Source organism: Cheilinus undulatus, linkage group 13 (assembly GCF_018320785.1).
Source record: "Cheilinus undulatus linkage group 13, ASM1832078v1, whole genome shotgun sequence".
In the NCBI taxonomy this organism is placed as follows: Eukaryota; Metazoa; Chordata; class Actinopteri; order Labriformes; family Labridae; genus Cheilinus; species Cheilinus undulatus.
Window position 1 is genome coordinate 20,054,109 of NC_054877.1, and position 20,799 is coordinate 20,074,907.

General features: G+C 38.4%; 2 protein-coding genes across 2 annotated transcripts; both read left to right on the forward strand.

Moving 5' to 3' along the window:
• rab6bb (RAB6B, member RAS oncogene family b) lies at nucleotides 1-9,479 on the forward strand. The gene is made up of 8 exons (XM_041803862.1): nucleotides 1-163; nucleotides 3,303-3,361; nucleotides 4,652-4,705; nucleotides 5,096-5,201; nucleotides 5,283-5,394; nucleotides 5,520-5,613; nucleotides 6,513-6,579; nucleotides 8,463-9,479. Exons 1-8 carry the CDS (start codon nucleotides 94-96, stop codon nucleotides 8,525-8,527), a joined length of 627 nt encoding a protein of 208 aa, XP_041659796.1. The 5' UTR covers nucleotides 1-93; the 3' UTR covers nucleotides 8,528-9,479.
• A 2,568-nt stretch (nucleotides 9,480-12,047) lies between these two features.
• aire (autoimmune regulator) lies at nucleotides 12,048-20,366 on the forward strand. Its single transcript, XM_041803024.1, has 11 exons — nucleotides 12,048-12,194; nucleotides 12,384-12,558; nucleotides 16,011-16,124; nucleotides 16,212-16,324; nucleotides 16,408-16,529; nucleotides 17,170-17,239; nucleotides 17,573-17,692; nucleotides 17,828-17,946; nucleotides 19,058-19,136; nucleotides 19,479-19,586; nucleotides 20,286-20,366. Exons 1-11 carry the CDS (start codon nucleotides 12,048-12,050, stop codon nucleotides 20,364-20,366), a joined length of 1,248 nt encoding a protein of 415 aa, XP_041658958.1.
• Nucleotides 20,367-20,799: the final 433 nt, after the last annotated feature.

The window sequence follows — 20,799 nt, forward strand, 5'->3', positions numbered from 1 at the left end:
AGAAGAGGATCCCCCTGCGCAGCCACGACGGAGGAGAAACCGAGCGATAAGAACATATAAAAATAATCCGAGTTGAGCTCTTTATCTGCCGCCATGTCAGCTGGAGGAGATTTGGGGAACCCCCTGAGGAAATTCAAACTCGTGTTTTTGGGAGAGCAGAGCGGTGAGTCAGTCAGTTGTTGGGGTGTCATCCTCCTCCCTTAGCGCGAGCCAAACATGCGTATATGTTGAAGGCCATGCATGTAATCCGTGCTGGTGTTTAAAGTTGAGGTTGAATGTCGAGGATGAGCCGGCTGGCTGGAGCTCATTTGACGCCCATGTAGCTGATGGCACATTCTGTGACTGTAGGAAATTTGATTATCACAGGAAGAAAAACGTGAAAGAAAAAAAAGACCGCATGCATATAAACTCCACCCTATAATATCTTAATAACGACAATAACCAGGGTCAAATATCAGTTCACTGTGCTGAATATCCTTCTGGATTGATAATTTGTCGTGAATTGTCATAATTCGCATCATAGCAGGCGATATGAATGTGGATGTTTTGATGTGCTGCAGTGACCGAGAAATATGCTCAGCCTGTTTTCATGTAAGGTTTATTTGAACTCAAATCGCTTGTTTCTTAAACCACCAATCCTTCAGTCTTTTACATGACAGCCTTTATTATTCTGCCCATCAGTCGTGTTTCATTTGTTAACAGAGGGGATAATAAACAGTCCCCCATGTGTCAGTTCGGGACACACCCTTGGCTGGCGATGTCTGTAGCATCTCTAAAAGCTCGCAGTCTCCGGCCCAGTCCCACAGATGATGAAATAAAAGCGGGCCTGACACTGCCACAGCCTTATACTATTTATTCAATAATCCATCTGTTCAGGGTGGGACTGTGTCTGTATATATGTTTGTGTTTGTGCCGTGATTTGATGTGATGGCACAAATTCGGGAGGCTCAGATCGATAATGGTTTAGCGCTGTGAAGCTGCCTGAATACGTGTTCAGACATCAGACCTCCAGAGTGGCAGCAGAGGAGAACATATCCCATAAAAAAACAGCAGCAGAAAACAAACACACAACCAGGCTGCAGCTCCACTCTTAGTGATGCTTCATTGTGTGTATGTGTGAGGCTGTTTGTCGACTACCAGGCTCCCTCTCTGTTTGTGTGGCCTGTGCTGCAATGTTGCTGTCCATGGTGCTGAATGGAGGCCTTGCTGTGGCCACTGCCCATGGCTGGATTCAGGACTCCAGTGTTGTCTGCATGCGGGACCGAGGCCTGTCTGAAGGGTCTCCTGTCATGACTTTAGATCGGATGTAAAATGGAGCAAACCAAATAAGTAGTCGTGCTACAAAAAAGATGGCCTCACCTTCATGCTCTCAGAAGTCAACATCCGGCTTGTGATCACAGCTAAATATTACACAGTTTTGCAAATGGACTTCAGGTAGACATTTTTAGTGAGCACATATATTTTGAGACATGACTTCACTTGTCGTTATTGTCTTTTAAAGAAAGAATTCTCCCTCATCAAAGCAGAAGATATTTTTATCACTTTCAGTCTTAATTTATTAATGTATATGCAAAGAGTCAGGTGCATAAGAAGCAGGACATTTGCCACATATTGTAGAGGGTTTTGGGACCAGTGATGTTAGTGATCAGCTTTCCTGGATGGGCCTACACATACACAAAACATGACATTACAGATAGCAACAAAAACATAAAAAGTAACATACTGAAAAGACAAAAAATAACATAAAAGAATATAATATTACATATTCAGCAACTGTTCTAATACATAACATGATGCTGACTTGTCTACCTTGCAGCTTTTCTCTGTTTTGTGTCACAATAAACTTCGCATTAATGTATTTTTCACAGTTAAACAGACAACAAAACACAATTAAAGTCATTGCTTTTGACTTTGAACAACATATTTGATGGATTAGAGTGAATCATTGGTTCTAATCTGCAGCCATTAAAACATTTTAGATAACTGTTTGAAAAACAACCTTGCTTTTAAAGTTTGCTACCTGTAACTGAAACACGTTTATCCCTGTTTATTTCCTTCATTTTTGCATGTACATGCCCTTCCTGGCAGTGTGGCCAAAATGAATGACTCTTTCTGCTGTTACAAAACCATTGTCACATACTCAGTGGTTCTCAGCTGGTGGGTCTGGACCCAAAAAGTGGGCCCTGGACTTGCTTTCATTGGGTCGTAATTCTGTGCCTGGAGAAAAGAAACTGTGGAACAAAATCCATAATGTATGGAAGCCCTAAGCAGACATAAATCTATGTACCTTATTTCACTCCTTTTTGCCATGATAACATTTTCATTCTTTTTTTCATTTCTTGAGATCTAAACTTAGGTATGAGACAGCAGAGCTGGTTTCCCCATGAGTTAATTTCTCTAGAGAACAATGAAAATGTCCATGTTGTCAAGGGAAATGGAGAAAAATAAATAAATGCATGCATGTCCTCTCAGGGCGTCTGTAGTCGTGTGCTTTTTAAACCTGTTTGTTTTGTCTTGTCTTCTTGTTCAGTCACATGAGGCGAAACCAGTTTAACCACTGCTACACTGATGGTCATGTTTTATTATTTTTACACAATAAAAGTCTACTCATTTATTTTGATTAAGAGCAGGAAGCAGAGAGTACAGTTGGTGTTTTATTTAGGCATGGGTGATGCATACATTTACATCAGTATTAGTCATTATCGTCCCTGTTTATATAAGACTAATAGATGTAGAATGATCAGATATGGCTATACCAGTGTTGATATGTTGTTTCCAATTACATTTTATGCTGGCATCAGATATGTCTAGCAGCTGAATCAAAAAACAGAAAAAGTGGCCTGTTTGACAAACTCTGATCAGATTTCATTATCTTAAAAAATCATTGTTGGCTCTAGCATCAGCTAAATTCTTATATTCAACATTAATATCTGTATCAGCCCTAATTTCCACAGCCTCTGCACATCTAGCCATCTTAATTGACAGTGAAAAATAGAAAGCATGGCTAGTCAGCCATCACTGACTTCTTCACAACACATTATAAATTACTGAGAAATTAACAACCATGTTTCTTTAGTCATTTCTTTCATCTGACATTGGTTACTAAAATGTGCTGATTTATCAGACAGATTTCTTTTTACAATAAACAATATAGTTTTATATAGTTTTCTTTGTTTGTTTATTCTTGAACTGACTTACTGTAATTTTGCCATGCTGAGGATAACAGTTAGCACATACTATCACCTAACATGCTGTAAAAGAATTTCTTCACTTAAACTCAGTCTCTGATTTCTCTGTTCCAGTGGGAAAAACCTCCCTCATCACTAGATTCATGTATGACAGCTTTGACAACACATATCAGGTGAGTTTACAGTCAGATCAATTATGATTGTTTTTTGATACCACATAAATGAAGTTGATGAACCATTCTTTACAAAACGGTCCTTAACTTTAGTTCCAGATGAATGGGAAAAAGGACTAATCACATGGTTTTATACTTAAAAGCACATGAAGCCATTAAGGGTGACTGATTAACACTTGATTGGTGTTTTTGAATGGTGAATTTACAGTTTTTGGCCAAAGGGGGACAAAAGGGAAAGCTTTCTGAGGCCCAGCCAAATTAGGGGCCCATGGAGGTCAGCAAAATCATGGTCAATTGTAAAGTAAATCTGCAATATGCATATTTTATATTTAACCTGAATCATAACAACTTACCAAAGAAACAAAAAAAGTGAATTTTATTTATTCATGCTGTAGTACAATAAAGCCTTTTTCAAAATTTAAACCCCTTTTCTGAAAACAGATCCACATTTTCTTTCTAATGTTAACTATGTGGATGGGCACATACACTAAACTATTAGGAAAGTAATATCAGACTCCAAAACTAAACCATGATCTGCACAAACATCAGGATACCAAAGAATTAAGTAGAAGGAACTGAATTAATTTCAAGGGGAAAATAATGAAATAACTGCAAAAATCAAAATGTGAAAAATGAGTTAAAAGTGGAAAAATTGACACAGAAGAGGCTGAGAAGTAGATACAGAGCAGCATAAAAAGGGGTTAAAAGTGGCAAAAATGGTTAAGAAAGACAACAAAGAGGCAAAAGAGGTGAGGACAACGGTGAAAAGCAGTTCAAATGGGCAAAAAGTGAAAAATGTGGGTAAAAGTGGTTAAAAGTGGCACAAGTTAGTAATTTGAACAACAGAACCTAGTTGTAGCTTGACACAACTTTCAAAATAAAGTAACTGTTAGCCAGGACGCTAGCACCAATGCTGGGGAGGGCCCATTCAGGGGCCCAGCCAATTCTGTGGGCAGGCCTGTCACCCAGTACACACATTTCAATGCCTCTATAATTGCCATAACTTTTATTTATTTGTCTAAATCAAACCCTGCCAATCAGATTATCAGTAGGTACTGTTATCATACTTTTAGGCTTAGAAGAGTATACAATATTTTTTACATTGCATTAAGATTAACTGGGGTCCAAAATGATTGTGAATGATCAACTCCCAAGGGTGATACTTAGAAAACTAGCTTTCTAGTCTGAGTCAGTGTAATCTCTTCTTTTTGTAATAACAGTACCTTCAGTTAAACCACAGTCAGCCTTTGAAGTCTGATGATATTTTAATCTTTTTCTTTTCTTTCACAGGCCACTATTGGAATAGACTTCCTATCAAAGACTATGTACCTGGAAGACCGAACAGTAAGAAAACTCTTTAATATTCCCATAATCATAATCCTGTAAAGAATAGCTAATGCATTTGTGCATGAGTCATTTTAACCAGTAACATCCTAAGTAAGAAATGTCCCAATTTCCACTCTGTTTTCACTAATCCTTGATTAGATTTGGCTTAATTACCTCTCTCTTTGCAGACTAACATGATTATCCTTTGGTTATTTCTGCTGGTAATAGCTTTGGTGTGTTGGCTTAAGAAGTCAAAGCCTTTCCCACGGATGATCTACTTTAGCTAGTTGTAATGCTATTTCTCTGTCAGCCTGCACACGCTCTCATACTGGCTTATCCCTCTGGGTGTTGACATCTGTAAACTCTGCAGCAACGACTGAAGGTGTGTTTCTGTGTGTGTGACTGCAGGTAAGGCTGCAGCTTTGGGATACTGCCGGGCAGGAGCGTTTCAGGAGCCTCATCCCCAGTTACATTCGAGACTCTACAGTTGCAGTGGTCGTCTATGACATTACAAGTGAGGAGCAACATGCTAGCTGTGCTGCAGCTTTTTTAAATGCAGTGAAAAAGTGATTTTTAATGCTTCTGTTCTCCGCAGATGTCAACTCGTTCCAGCAGACCTGCAAGTGGATCGATGATGTCAGGACAGAGAGAGGAAGTGATGTAATCATCATGCTAGTCGGCAACAAAACAGATCTGGAGGAGAAGAGGTGAGATTACTGGATATACGGTATGCAGAATGTGGCTGCAGCAATTTAAGCATAAAAGCAACATGTAAAGTGAATAGATCAGGAATAAAAATTGTGATGTGGAGTCTGGCCTGATTCTTCTGCAGGCAAATCACGATTGAGGAGGGCGAACAAAGAGCCAAAGAGCTGAACGTCATGTTCATCGAGACCAGTGCCAAGACAGGCTGCAATGTCAAACAGGTGATTCCTGCAGTTTCACCACATTTCACTGCATTTTGGGTGTTAGTGTTGCTTAGCTTCTCTGCATTTCCTGCTTCTATCTGCAGTGGTTGAACCACCAGAGTAAATGAACAGAAATTCTTTGAGTAAATCTGAGGAGGGAGGGTAAGAGTGCAAACATCTAAGGATGAGAAGCAGTCTGCACACTGAACTTGGCATGGAATTAATAGAATTGGTTTTTGTGGTGTTTGCTCTTTAATGTCAGTAAATGTCAATTATCATAACCTTCATACAACAAGAAAGTGAAATAAATCGGCATTCCTACCCTTCAGATTGATGCAATCACTTTAGTTAATTTAAGAATTTGTTTTTATATAAGTGGATGACAAAATGTCATTGATCCATTAAACCAATCAATGATATATACAGCAACATAGTTCCATTTAGCTCTAGAAAATTCACCAGTCAAACTGCATGAGTTTATTAGTGCCACATTCATAGCACAATATGAATCATCAGTAAAATTCTCTTATACTATTTCTGCATTGAATACAATGTTCATGCTTTAATGCATGCTTTAATTTGACTGTATGCATTTTCAATGCTGGGCTATTTTACATTCTGCAGAGGATTCATATATGGAGTGGTCACTACTCAAATAAAGGATCAAAATACTTAAATACTGTAAAAATAACTTGATGTAACATGCCACATTTCATGTACACAAGGATTAGCAGCTTCACTTTAAATAAAGAAGTGAAATCATTTAATCTGCAGATAGATGAAAAGTGTTTCCTAAAAGAGGCCTACACAAAAAAAACTCTGTACAATGCTTTACTTAAATCCTCTCTTTCTTCCATGTACGTCACATCTTTCTCATCACCTCTCCTTCCTTCCTTCCCTCCTTCCTCTTCTTCTAGCTGTTTCGCCGGGTTGCAGCAGCCCTACCTGGAATGGAAAGCTTGGATGATGCGAACCCTGAGGGCAGTATCCTTTTCAGCCGCTGTGACTCACTGTGCTAAGAGCAAGGCAGCCAAGAAATGGGCTGCTTATTTTTAATCTCTTAGTGGTTGTTGGCAGCGGTACAAACAGACCGCCCAGCCTACTGTCTACTCAGGCATCAGCCATTAAACCTTTTCTGCTTAATAGAGAGGAAATGTACAGAGCCAGGAAGTGTGGATGCTCAGGTAGAGCACCACCTAGTGGCTCTTTGGGGAATGTCATGTCCCTAACATTTTACAGAAAGTGGGACTGATTAGAAAAAGATGACCTGAACAAAAATGTGAATTATGGCATGAGTTAGTATGAGGTTAACTTTAAAGTGTTTTACACTTTAGAGGCATTCACAGTTTAACTAAACAATACAGAAGGAATAGCATTGAAATACTCAATGGCTTACAAATATGTACAAGGAATGAGTAAGTTAGCATCATATCATCAGCATATTTTGTAAATTAATGACTACTTTTTTACAATTATGGGTCACAGGACCATTGCACCAGGTTAGCTAGAGAAATAATATTGGTTTACAGTCTTAATGATGTCAAATATGAGCATAGTTACGTCTGACTGATCAGCTGTAGACTGTTAGTTCTTATACACCTATCAATCAATCACAATCAATGTTTAATTGTATAGTGCCAGTTCATAACAAGATACTTTGCAATAAAAGGACATGCCTACTTTGTACCCTAAGCTGGAGAATCTGACAGTGACCCCTGGTGGACAGAGCAGCTCAAGATATGCCAGAGAGCCAGGATAGGCCACAAAGAGATGACAGCCCTTTTTGGTGGATTATTAAGTTGGTTATATAGAGGAGAATTGGGTTGGTTGTCACACTTTTTACTGTAGCATAAATCGCTCATCATCAAAACTGAAGCTTAAGGTGTTGGCATGAAATGTGTATCACTCTCATTTTTCAACTTATTGAAACAAAGAGGTAATTAACAATCACAGATGCTCTGACACACTGTGATAACCAACCCCATCACAGGGATGGTTGTCACACACTATGGGGTTGTTTGTCTGTTGTAGGCCAGCCTGTAGGCCTATAGCAACATAACGAACAAAACAGATAGGCTTAACAATAATCACCTACTTAACTAGGCTACACGCATTTACTATCAAATGTGACAACCAACCCCAACTGGAATCTCTTGCTAGCATCAAGGCCAACAACTGTCTAACAACTAGTTAGCTAGCTAACAACAATCTAAACTATAGATTTCCCTTCACAATAAGGGTAACAATTGTTTTGTTATAAATCCATTGGGTAAAAGCCTAAAAGACAAATACTGAGGAGCTGAATATTTACAATTAGACATGAAAAACACAAAAAATTCCTCTAACCACAAGTTCAGCTGTCCTGTCAGAGAAGACTATATAGGTGAGCTATGATCCCAATTCTGGAAATTTCCAAACCAAATTTTGGGAGACAGCGTCCTCTGGTAGCGAGACATAATGATTGTGACAACCAACCTGTGTGACAACTAACCCCGTTCTCCTCTCTATCAACTTGTCATCCTCTATCTGCTTCTACTCGCTCTCACAGCCAACACCCTATGCTATACTATTTACAGGACTCAAAATGAATCCACAATGTGCTCAAATCATAGTAACAGTGGTCAGAAATATATATTTTTCAAGACAAACATGAACATCTGCACATCAGGAAGCTCCCATTGAAGGATTTATTTAGCAGCAGGTTTCTAGCTCCATACTTTCACAAACCAGTATGACACCTATCAGGTAACCTCTCCCACCTGCATACTGGCTTCACAGAAACTCTATTTGAGTCTTTTATCTGTGCATAACATCTGATCACAAATGTATCTTTTCCCACAGCTTTTCCTTAACTGTAATTTCCCCAGTGATTGACATCAAGCTGGACAAACCAGCAGAGCCCACTGTCCCCGAGGGCGGGTGCTCCTGTTAATGCAGAGCTGGAATCGGACAGCTCCCTTCACACCATAGGCTTGTTGTGTTGCTTACTACTGGTTAGCTTCCAGTTGACTTCTCTAATTGGATATAGGATGCGGGCCTTGTATCTGATTGGACAAATCAAATGTTATCTTTCAGTCTTGTTCAGTTGTAAAATACTGTATACTTTGTCAATATGTAAGTGACTGGAGGAGAAAAGGGAAAAAAACTAACAAAAACAAATGCTGAAATGAAAAACGAACAAAAACAGTTTTGGAAAACAAAAAAGGAGAAAACCAAGGGAATTCTTTTCGCTGTTATGTTTTGTATTTTTTATATATAAAAAGGGAAAGCACCAAAAATGATGCCTAAACACAGAAGGAGAAGTAGTGGTGGGGGTCGGCCGTTTTTGTAGATGGCCGAACACGTCTGAATGTCTGCAGCACGCATGCACGCTGATCTGATCTTTGACTTTTGGCCTGCCCTCCAGGGTCTCCACGCTCTGGGAGGAGGTTGATATCTTAGAATGTTTTATAGCATCTCTCTCTATAGCATCTCATGACAAAATGTATCTCATTTGATATTCCCACAAGAGTCAACTTTCAGTAGGTTCACCTTACAGTAGCTGTGAAAATGTGGCACTCTATCTCTCTCTATGGGTTTAACTTTTATAGAACAAACTGTACTGTGGTTAAAAAAAAGAAGTAATAAAAAGACAACTCACTATCACAACTCTCCCTCCAAAACCACTCCTCTCCTCCTTTTTCTCCTTTCCTCTGAACACCTCCTCTCCTTCCAGTCTCCCCCATCCCTCCATCCCGGTAATACACATATAATGATCCACTGTAATGCACTGCACTGTATATAATAATGTAATATGTATGTTGTGAACGTCCCTCTGTAGAAGTGGTCCTTGTTCACCAGTATGAATAATGTAATATGTTTAATGAATAATAAATTACAGATTAAAGGGCTTCACTCTCCTAACCATCAACATTCATCTGGTAGGAAAACTGTCTATTTCATCTGTTATCTATAATATTATTGTTGGTTATAGTACAGGTTTAGGTGGAGAGCAGGGTATGCAGATATACACACTTGTGTTTCAGTCTCCATAGAAGTCATCCACTTCAATCTTCTCTCTTAGGATGGCAGAAAAGTAATCTGAGTATGTTAGAGCACTGCTAAGGAATATAAAACTCATAATGCACAATTATGTAGTTTTATCAGCTTTAAGTCAGTGGGACAGAGATGATTGTAAAATCTTCTCTGTTTTGGTGGTTAATTTCATAATGATCCTCTCCCTGAAGCAGCAGAAGTGAAGGGCAAATACTAAAGGTCCACTGAATGTAAATGGTGGCTATAGTGAACTTTATTATATTGTACACTGTTTAGCCTATGAAGTTTCTGACTCTATGAAAGTGCAATATACAAGTTTTTTTTCATTCGTCATAAGTTAACATTTTTACTTATCTTTATTTTTTTAACCAAACAACAAAGCAGCAAACAAAAACAACAAAAAACATAAAACAACGAATTAAAAAAATAAATGTCCAAAAAGGAGTAAGTAGAGGTGATGTAGATGTTTCTTACCCCTTTCTCACTTATTTCTTGTTTTATTTCTTTTAAAGGGCAATGGAGATACTTAATGCATTTTAAGCAGGCGTTCTCCATTGGTTGGGCATCAGGACCCACCAACCTCTCCTTATGAGAAATTGAGACCAAAATCCAAACAATTTCAACAACACAAATGTATGGAAACAAAGACATGATTAAACGAAGAGAGATGACAAAACAAATTGTCATGCCAGAAAAAACCCTGGGAGGACGTACATGCAGCTTTTTTAGTCCAAGAAAAGATTTGTAAATTTAAACCATGAGAGAATGACCAAAATTTACTTGTTATCATACAAGTAGTCAATAAACATGTTTGGATGTATGCTCACTGAGGAGTTCTGTACATAATCGACTTTTTCCCTTTTTTCACCCTTTCATGGCCCACTGGAAACAGCTCTCAAACCCACTTTTGTATCCCAACCCACCAGCTGAGAACCACTGATTTAAAGGATTATCAATCAGCTATTACACCAAATCTGAAAAAACACCATTAATGCACACTGTAAAACTGAACAATTTGAAAATACCCTAAATATATCTCCTAACTGATTTCATCAAAGTTTTTAAGTAGTGAAGATACATTTGTTTTGGGTAAACTCGACACAAGTCAAAATATGTTGTTTACATGTTTCTCAAAAATGCCATTTTCCCCGATGTCTTTCACGTTTTAGTTTCCAACGATCATGCCGCATAAAATGAGCCAAACTTATTGGTTACTATTTACAAAGACTGAGAGGTGCATTTTGATCCAGAGGGGTAACTCTTACCATGTGATTAAATATTAGCTCTTAGGTTGCATTATGACACATGCAAGTGATTATCCAACATATAAAACCATTAGCAAAAGATAAGCTTGAATTGGGAAAGTGTTTTTTGTTTGTTTGTTTGTTTGTTTTGTTTAAAGTATTGGGTCAAACTGAGCCAGATGCTGTGGGGTAAAATGAACCAGTGGTTCAACTTACCTTTGTGTTCAAAGGGGAAGATTTGGGATCCGTCTCACATGTTGATGGGCTGAAGAAGTTTCATAGACCTCTAAAGGTTACAGGAAATGCAAGGTAAGTACGTGGCTACCTCTGGTGTTGAAAAGTGCAAAAAGTGTTGAAAATAGAAGACTTAAGGCTTTGTTACATGAAAGCTTATATGTCTATGAAAAGATTTGAGTTTGAATAATTTGAGCAGACTGAAAGCAAGCAAGGTCAATCGTCTAAGTCACATGGTTTACCAAAGTAGTTAGGGTCAAAACAGCTCTCTGGTACAAGACAATTTGGATTTGGTAAAAATATATATATACAAATATACATATACATATATATATACATATATATACATATATATATATATATATATATATATATATATATACATATATATATATATATCCATTAAAAGCTTGACACAAATCATATTAATCTTCAGTTAGGTTATTCATTCAGCGTCTGAGATTTCCCATGTGTATCAAACCCACCGTCTGATCTCCCAGTGGTGAGACAGGGTCTGAAAACCTGTTAGTGAAGGGGAAGTGGAGTTGGAAAGAACCTTTTAAAAACAGAACTGCCACTGTGACGTGTCAAGTAGCTTAACCTCAGCTGTCTTTATGTAAGCAGACAGGTATTCCCCTTTATCTTTCTATCCCTCTGAGGGTCAACAGGCACACGGAGACAAAGACAAGAGGTCAGGGGGAGCTCAAAGGTTAAAAACATTCAATGCAGGCATCTAGATTCTGTAACATGGCTGAGAGGGATATGAATGAAAGGAGAACATTTGATTAAAAGATCATTTGAACAGGAAGGTTTCAGCATGAAATGATCCACCTGTACAATACTTCCTTCCCTGACAAGGACACACCTCTTATAATCTCAAACCTCTGGTATGAATTCAGTTCTGCTCAGCTCTAGTCCACTTTACACACTAAGCAGATCATGTCGAGAGTTGAATCTTTTAGAGACACAAACCTGCGCTCCCTGCTGAGGGAGTTACGCACTGATATTGCTATGGCAATAGATGACCCTTTCCCTCTGGTCTTTGGTTTGGCTGATAAAAACATCATCACTGATCAGCTACTGAAGGTAAGATAAAGATTTGAACTGTCTTTTTAGATTTTTTTTGATGGAAATGATTTTACATTTTTACTTTTTTTTTCGTTCAATGTCTCCCATGTTTTTCTGAAATTTATTCCGATTAAGTTGAGTAAGATGTATCTAAATGGTATAATCCTTTTAAGACTGCAGTTTTTAAACCTCTCAGTGTTTTTAAAGGAAACTTTGGAGAAGGAGGTTAAAGAGGGGATCCACAAGGCCATGTACTCGCTCCTGTCCTGGGTCCTGGAGCAGAGACGATCCATTCTTCAGGCTTTCTGGAGCAACTTGTCCAAAGAGTACAACCTGGACAGCTATACAAAGCTGAGGCCGCTGCTCACCAACTTGCACCTGAGTATGTAGAGTCCAGTTTTAGCTAACGCTTTTCAGCTTGTCTGTACATTTGCACCAAATCAGTTGTACTGTCTGTTGTACTCTAGGATTGTTTGTTAATATTACCTTTACTATAAACATAATTTAAAGCTCCTGATTGTATTTTTTGGCTAATTCTGTAACAGATTGTCACTCATATAAATACTGATGCTTCTTGGTGAAGGACTAGAAGATCAACACTGAATATTGCTGTATGGTAGGCTGCTGAGACAGTTTCTTTTACATTCTTTATAGCAGGGAATCCACTGGTGATTTTTTTGGCTTTTTTAATAGACAGCAAGATGAGATATTTAGCATTACTACATATACACGTACAAGACCAAAGAGCACAGGGGGAGCTCCAAAATCAACACCTCAAGTCCCTTATGGTATCTTTTAAATCCAAGTACAAATGTGTCACTTTGGCCAACCCAACCCAATCTGTTGTTGAACTTAGAAACCAACTGAGCTGTCTATAATGTTGCATAACAGGTGAGTGCGCCCGTTTCTGTGTTTCTCACTGGTGAAACCATCTTGCAAAGCTCCCGTCTGAACCATCTGGGCCCGGTAAGAAAGTGACAGGACCAATCAGTGTCAGGGGGCAGTACTTTCTGGCATGGCGGGGTTAGCAAGCAGCAACAAGAGACCGATGCAACTGTGGCGGGAGATTGGCATGGTTGTTGCTAAAGCGCCAGTTTTACCAGAACTTGTTCGTTAAAGGAAGAGCAAAGAACAGCAGTGAGTTGTTTTCTTTTCAAGAACGACAAAAGTCGTGTACTGACATGTCTACGGTCGCCATGGTTCGCATTATGCATTTCCCTATGAGTTTAGTCCTTGGTAGGGGTACAACTCGATAGCTGCTATGTCACATGTTTTGTTGCTCTGATTGGCCCGTAAAGATGTGACTAACAGAACATTCATCTAATCACACTCTGAGTTTTTTCAAAGGCTCTGCCCTTTCCCAAACGCTGTGCATGAGTGATTTTCCAGATGGATGTGTGAAACAAATCCATCTGACGTGCCAGGTTAAGCAGTCTACTCATTAGAAATCTACAAATTAAGAATGCTCTGCAAATTATTTTAGTAGTTTTTGTCCTTAGTGGCACTGAGCCTTAATTGCTAACAATACAAATTTAAAGAATTATACATCTCCCAACCCAGTCCATATCATACTCATGTTGTCTAATTTTCAGGACCCAATTTCAGCAGACCTCTGCCATTAGCCCTATCTCCCAATATTACAGAATCCTTAAAAAAACTTCCTGGATCCAGAGAGCCATTTTATATCATTATAACTATTACTTTTCCTATTTATTTGTATGTTGTTTGTGTGTTATGTGATTGATTATCAGGAATGATCTTTTCTACATACACTTCCACAGGCACATCTCACATTAGGGGCACAAGCTTGATGGTATAGCATTAATGGTTTATATCAGGTGTGTCAAACAGCTCAGCCAGTGAGCAGATTTCATTTGACCAGCAAGGTGTTTTGGGGGGACAGTATATTTAAAAAATAATAGCATATTTTCATCAATTCAAAAGATTGAGCATAGTTGGAGAAAAAATATTAGCACAAATATCAACCATATGTCATGATATTGCTAAATCTTGCAGGTCAAATGAACATAACTGGTACCCGAATGAAGAGCCGTTTGGAGCCAAAAGAGCCAACTCTTCTTGCTGAGACGAACCAAATGATCTGGATCACTGAAAAAAGCCAAAATTCCCGTCATTAGTAAAAGTACAGTTGCTCTGGTACTCTATGATAAAGTAATATACACAGAACAAAAATACAGAGATAATTGAACTCACAAAGAGTAACATTTTACATTTTCAAAGTGTCTATATCAGTCCACACTACATACTCTATAGTTTAAGACACTTTTAAAGTGTGAAATACTCTACAATATGACAAAATTGCAAGGTAAGGTGGGTCTCTTCTGGCAAGAAAAAAAGCAGAGTTAACTTCACAGCAACACCTTGTATGCTGATGAAGGATGTGTGTTCACCAAAGTCAGCGTGGATCTCTAACTGAGTGGATAACTTCACTCCTGGTGCAAATGTGTCTCATATCAAAAAACAACAATCCACCAGAAACATGAGCAAAAGAACCCCAGCATGGATCACTGTACAACACACAACATCAAAACACACCTAAACACCTATAAAACACATTTGAACTTTTAGCCAAAGTGCATGATGGGAAACCCCTTGGCAGTGGGTGCTTAGATTTTAGACCAGTTGTCTCTTTACAGAGTTGAACTAACAGTTTGCTGTGTATAACAGCTGTTTTGGGATGTGATGTGGAATCATTCTCTCTATGTGCTACTGTGTAGTCAACAGAGATGGAAAAAGTACAAGAGTTTTGTACTCAAGTAATAGTACAGTTACTCTGGTTAAAATGTACTTAAGTAAAAGTACTGATTTCAAAATGTATTAAAAAGTACAAGTATCCAAAAAGCTACTCAATTACAGTCCTTTGAGTAAATAAAATTAGTTATTTCACACCCCTGGCTCACAGTAAAGGGTTTATTTAGCAACATGTCATACAGACTTAAAGGTCTTGAAAAATGTTCAACATTTTCTCAGTGAGCTTCATGGTTGAACATCGATGGATGACTTTCACCCATCTTTAATCAGACTTTCCCCTGCAGCCCCCTGGTAAATTTCCACATGAATTTAGGCCAAGCAGATGAGTAACCCTAACAGGAAATAATCTGAAAAATTTTCCATGAGCAAGTGGATGGGTGAGAGAAGTTACTTCGTACTGTTTTCTGCTGTTAAGTTTGTTCTTTACCAATCATTGTTGATACTGTTCATATGTCCACTAACAGGTAGTAATAAAATAAAAGCAAAACCAGTGTGTTGGACGCTGTTGCTTTGTCTGCCACTTCTGTGTCGCCTTTTTTTGTATTTCTGTCTTCACTCCTGTCAGATCTACTGCTGTTAGGAGCATGCAGACAGACAAGTCAGGAAGATTTTAGGGGCAACCTGTTGTGAGTGTTTTCTGGAGTTTTATGTTGTGAAAGGCTTTTGACATTGTGTTGACAGGACAGGATGCTTCCAGTTCCAGCTGTGAGAAAAAATCCTCTGAAGTCCAAAAAACACCACACATAAAGAAGAGGAGCCATGAGGACAGAGGGACAAAGTCACATAATCAGCCTCCACAGTACCATGCAAAGACAAGTGATGGAGCAGGTCATTTATGATACATCTCTTCTGAATCAGAATCTAGCAAATATAATAAATAATATTGAAATTGCAGCATCCACGTGTTGTTTTGTTTCCTCAGGAGGTAAAGTGAAGTTGTTCAGAGTGAAGAGTGGAGCTCCAGCCCAACAGATAACTTCTAAAATTAGTAATAACAATTGATAATGTCTTACATTAAATATTTTAAAACTGTGAGCACAATTGACCTTTGCTGTTTCTCAGATGCCTCAGTCCAGAGACAAGTCTCTCTCTCAGCCTCCTCCTCCTCAGCTGACCCACGGTGCAGCCCTGAAATCAGAGAAAAGACCCATACCCAACAAGTGTTTGGCTCAAATGGTAAGACTCAACATGAGTTCCATTTATTTTTTATGTTCACAAATATATGTAAAACTGTATTCATCAAAGTGATTTTTGATTTAGCAGGATCCTCTAGACAGTGTGTCAAAGTTGAAGAGTTTTATTCTGGTGGCCAGTCAGAGAGAAATGAAGCTGCTACAGATACGTTAGACCAGGAGGTGGAGACAAACTCAATCACGGTAAGGAATCAGAAATAGTCTGTCTGTCTTTAAGCATGTCTGTCTGCTCTGAAGTCTAACATTATCGGTTTGCGAGTATTAAGGTTCACTATAATGATGATGAGTGTGCAGTGTGTAAGGATGGAGGAGAGCTGATCTGTTGTGATGGATGTCCTCGAGCTTTTCACCTGACCTGCCTCCACCCTCCACTTGCATCCATACCAAGGTAAAGAATACACAGCAGGTGTTTGTTACCATGTTTAGCTATTTCATCTTTAGGCTTGAATATAATTTTTGACTTACTTGTACTTTACTTGAATGTAAACAACGCCAAAAAAGTGCATTAGAAGTAATGTAAAAGTACATTAGATTACGTTTACAGTACAGGACCTCTCCTTGGAAACAATGTTTTAACTTTTTAACAAAAAATTGCCATTGAATGAAAGGGATAGAAATAGATAAATCACTTGCAGCTTTTCTCAAATGCACTTTTGAAGCCCAGCAATCCATTGTATGGATCAGCAACGCTCTTTATTATGCATAACTTTTATCCTTCATAATATCAGAAAAGATTAATCCTATTTTGAAAGTTCACCCTCTGCAATTTGAGTGCCAATCAAGAAATTAGCTAATCAGACCAAATTCATTTTCTGAACAAGGCTGTAAAATTATTTGTTTCTGCTTCCAAAGCCAGCATCAAGTGGATATTTGTGGAACTGCAGTACTTTAACAAGGTTTAATTTTTTCAGCTTTTTCAGACTGCTGCTTGATATTATGTGAGCTGATGTGTATTCAGGGATGGCTTTGCTTTTCAAACCTTGCTCTGTAAAATCATTTATATGTCACATTTAATATTGAACCTGCAGTGGTCGCTGGCAGTGTCAGTGGTGCTGTGGCAACAGAGTGAAAACCGAGAAGAAACAAACTCCTGTACAAGTAAGTATTGAGGGAAGATTATTACATGAGTGGCTTTGCGTTACATAATATATATTTTATGATTTACAAAGACACTCCTGAAAGAAGTAAAAACTTTCATTTCGACTGAAATATCTGCAGGCAAGGATTGAGTTTGACAGATTATGACAGCTTGTGATAGTAGTAATTGATTACTAGAGCATGGAATAAAAATATTTCACTTTCTCAAATGGTCGTACAGTTTCACAGTTGAAATCTACAGATTTATGACAGCACTGATGCCATGCATCTTTTTGACACACTGATCAGGGTCACAATTCTTTATACCCACAGCTACTTGTTTCCCATCCTCAGCCGACAAACACAAGCTCCAGTACCTCCATGTTAGACATCTCCTTATTCTCCTCGCTCTCATCCTCATCTGTCACTGCTGTCACAGCTTCTAGAAACAGAGCTGGGGGAAGAAACCTCCAGGTGAAGATTTTGTGACTCCTTGTACTTGTTTACTGACAGATCTGTTTCAGTTCTTTTACAAGTTTTGTGTACTTGCAACAAATGTCGTGTCTGTGCTGCTTACACTGCACATGTACATATGAAATGTTTATCTAGTTCCCAGGTGGAGAGCAGGTCGGTATGAGGGAGGTGTGTGGAGTTTGTCAGCTGGGAGGAGACCTCACTCACTGCCCCAAGTGTTTGCAGCCTTTCCACATGCACTGCCACTTCTCTAAGTAAGACATCTGCTCCTCTCCTCTCTTATCTAATGCAGGCTCATATTTGAACCCACAAGCCTGACAAGTCTTCATCTCAGCTTCAGTGTAATATATGAATGGATAGGACACAAAAGATACTGATGTAGAGAGAGAGAGTTGAGGAGGCAGAGGCTTGGTATCTCCAGCAGCAAACCTGAGTCAACCTCAGTGATAACATTATCCTAGAAGAACTATTGAAACACACTCTAAAAGGCACAGAAAGTAGCTGTCTTCTTAGCCCAAGTGGAGAGGAGATGATACCACAGAAAGGGGGTATACAAGTGCAGTGTTGGTGTGCTTTTTAAGATAGGATAGGGCTTGACTATAAGTTGCTTTGTGGTGAGAAAAACTTGAAATTATGTTTAAGATCTTACTCAAGATGTTGGTTTCAGAGCATATTTCAGTTGCATAAGCACACTTACAAGTGCAAACAAGCAGTTGCCAGTTTAATTCAGATCCTGTATAAGGTCCACAGGTGCACACTTTGAAGTCCATAACAGCAAATTTAGAAGAGAACATTTTGCCATCATTTGAAGTGCATTCCTATCATGCAGGGTTTCAAGTATACTTTCTAGCACATAAGTGCACACTTGTGGGCACATATTTTCAAATGCACACTTTCTTATGCACATTTTCATGTGTGCACTTTCATGTGCATAAAAGCACCCTTTTAAATGCACAGGTGTAAACTTTCAAGAGCATACTTTATGGTTCAGAATTGCAAACTTTCAACAAGTGAACACGGTCAAATGCAAAAGTGCACAGTGCTTTCAAATATGAAAATTCATTCTCTGATGCACATTTTTAAGTTCATAAAAGCACACTTTTAAGAGCACAGTTCACTCTCCCATTACTTTCTGGCCTTCCTACCTAAAAATCTTGATACAAAGACAACCCAATTTTTTCCTTTGTGTATGTGATTTACTAACTGACTGAAATATCATACATAACAAAACAGCCCAATCTCAATTAGTCAGTCTGTATCTTTATTTGTATAACGCTAATTCATAACCAGGGTAATCTCATGGGTTCAGACCAGTCCTCTAGGTCTACACCCTACTTGTAATCTCACTGTGCTTTTGTTTGTCAGAGGGAGGTCTATGTGCTTGTCCTGCTCCAGGTCTGGGGGCAGCTCTGCAGAGAAGGAGACTGAATCTAGAGGTCCACAGGTTTGTCAAAATGAGTGATTTTCAACCTTTGTTTATGCCCAAGGCACAAAATGATCAAGCAAAAATCGGCATGCCATATCCTTTCCCACACAAAATATCTTCTTGTAAAATGTGTTACATCCTCTTAAGTTGTTGTTTAGTTGTAGAAATAGTTAATAGTTGTACAAATTCCCACGTGACACCAAGACTTGTGCCTTGCCACACCGTTTGAGAACCACTGGTCTAAATAACCTTCATGCTTACAGATGCTGTGTATGCCTTCGTTGAGTGAATATCATAGACCGTGATCAGCGCTCGCTCTCTTGCTCTCACACTCTCTCTCTTGCTCTTGTGACTGTATAGCTCCCCCCAGTGGTACAAAACACTCACACTCAGGATCAGGGCTCCCATGCTTGTGAATCAGTCCTCCACAAAGATGAACTTGACTCCATCCTGGGAGACATGAGTGAAGCTTGGTTTCATAAAGATGTAAGCATAATGTGAAAATCAGCACGAAGACCTCTCTAAAGATGTTGAGGTCTTTAAGTGTTGATTATTTTGTCTTCATTTTAAAGTTTGCCTGTTTGTTTATGAATATGTAGATGATTGTTTAAATTAGAGCAATAAAAGATATTTATAAACTTCATGTAAAAAAGATATTGTATCTACAGGTATGTAACCATAACTTAAACTTAAAATAAGATGTTCACATTGAAGGACTGCTGCTGAATAAGTTTATGAAAAAATATAATGGCAAGTTTAATAAAAAAGTGTCAGCAAAAGATTATATAATTTATCAGTTTGTTGTTTATTGATATTGAAAAAGCTGAGGATCATCGGATCAGTTTCTTTCTTCTGAAGAGGAAAGCAGAATTGTCAGAGAAATACTGCAGACATAGTAATGTAAACCAATGATTTAGTAGTGCACTTATAGTTATTTTGTTATAATTATAATGACAATGCAACTTCTGACCAGTATTTATAGAATCTTGACAACTGTATGTCTTCAGTCATAGATGTTCTCATAAAACATTTTTGTCCACATGAGAATCAAGTGAAGATTTTGTTAAATTGTTGTCCATAAAATGACACCCGTACCAAATGATGTCACAAGGACTATACTTGATGTGCATCGATTGATTTCACTCTGCCTTTTTTGTACCCCAGCAGGGCTCCATTGATGGAATCTTTCAGTGGGCTTTTCACAACATCCCTCGGCCTCTACCAGATTCTCAGGGATGTTTCCAGTGATAAAGACTCAGCACTCACACCAGAGCTCTTAGCAGGATGAAGAAAAGCTGTAAAGAAACATTGAGGAAATTATCAGAGAAGTTACCAAAAACATTGGAGAATATATTCTTATTGTACCACTGTGCATTTGATAAAGACTGTTTTACTTTGAAGATGACATAAGTTTGTAATTCATACATTTATCGTTTTTCAGTATATAGAAGACTTTACATTGTGGAGAGCACATAGACTCGTCTGTAAATCACAGCTACATCTATAACCAAGGAATGTCATTTTTTTCTCTGTAATACATGAATGAAATCACTTGTATATGTGTGTAGACTTTGTAGGAAAGATTTAGATGCGTTTTCATGTATCTTTTTTTTCAGTCAGTGATAACTGGTAAAGTGTTGTGGAGGAGATAGTGTATAATTGGGTGAAAAGCACTGTCTCA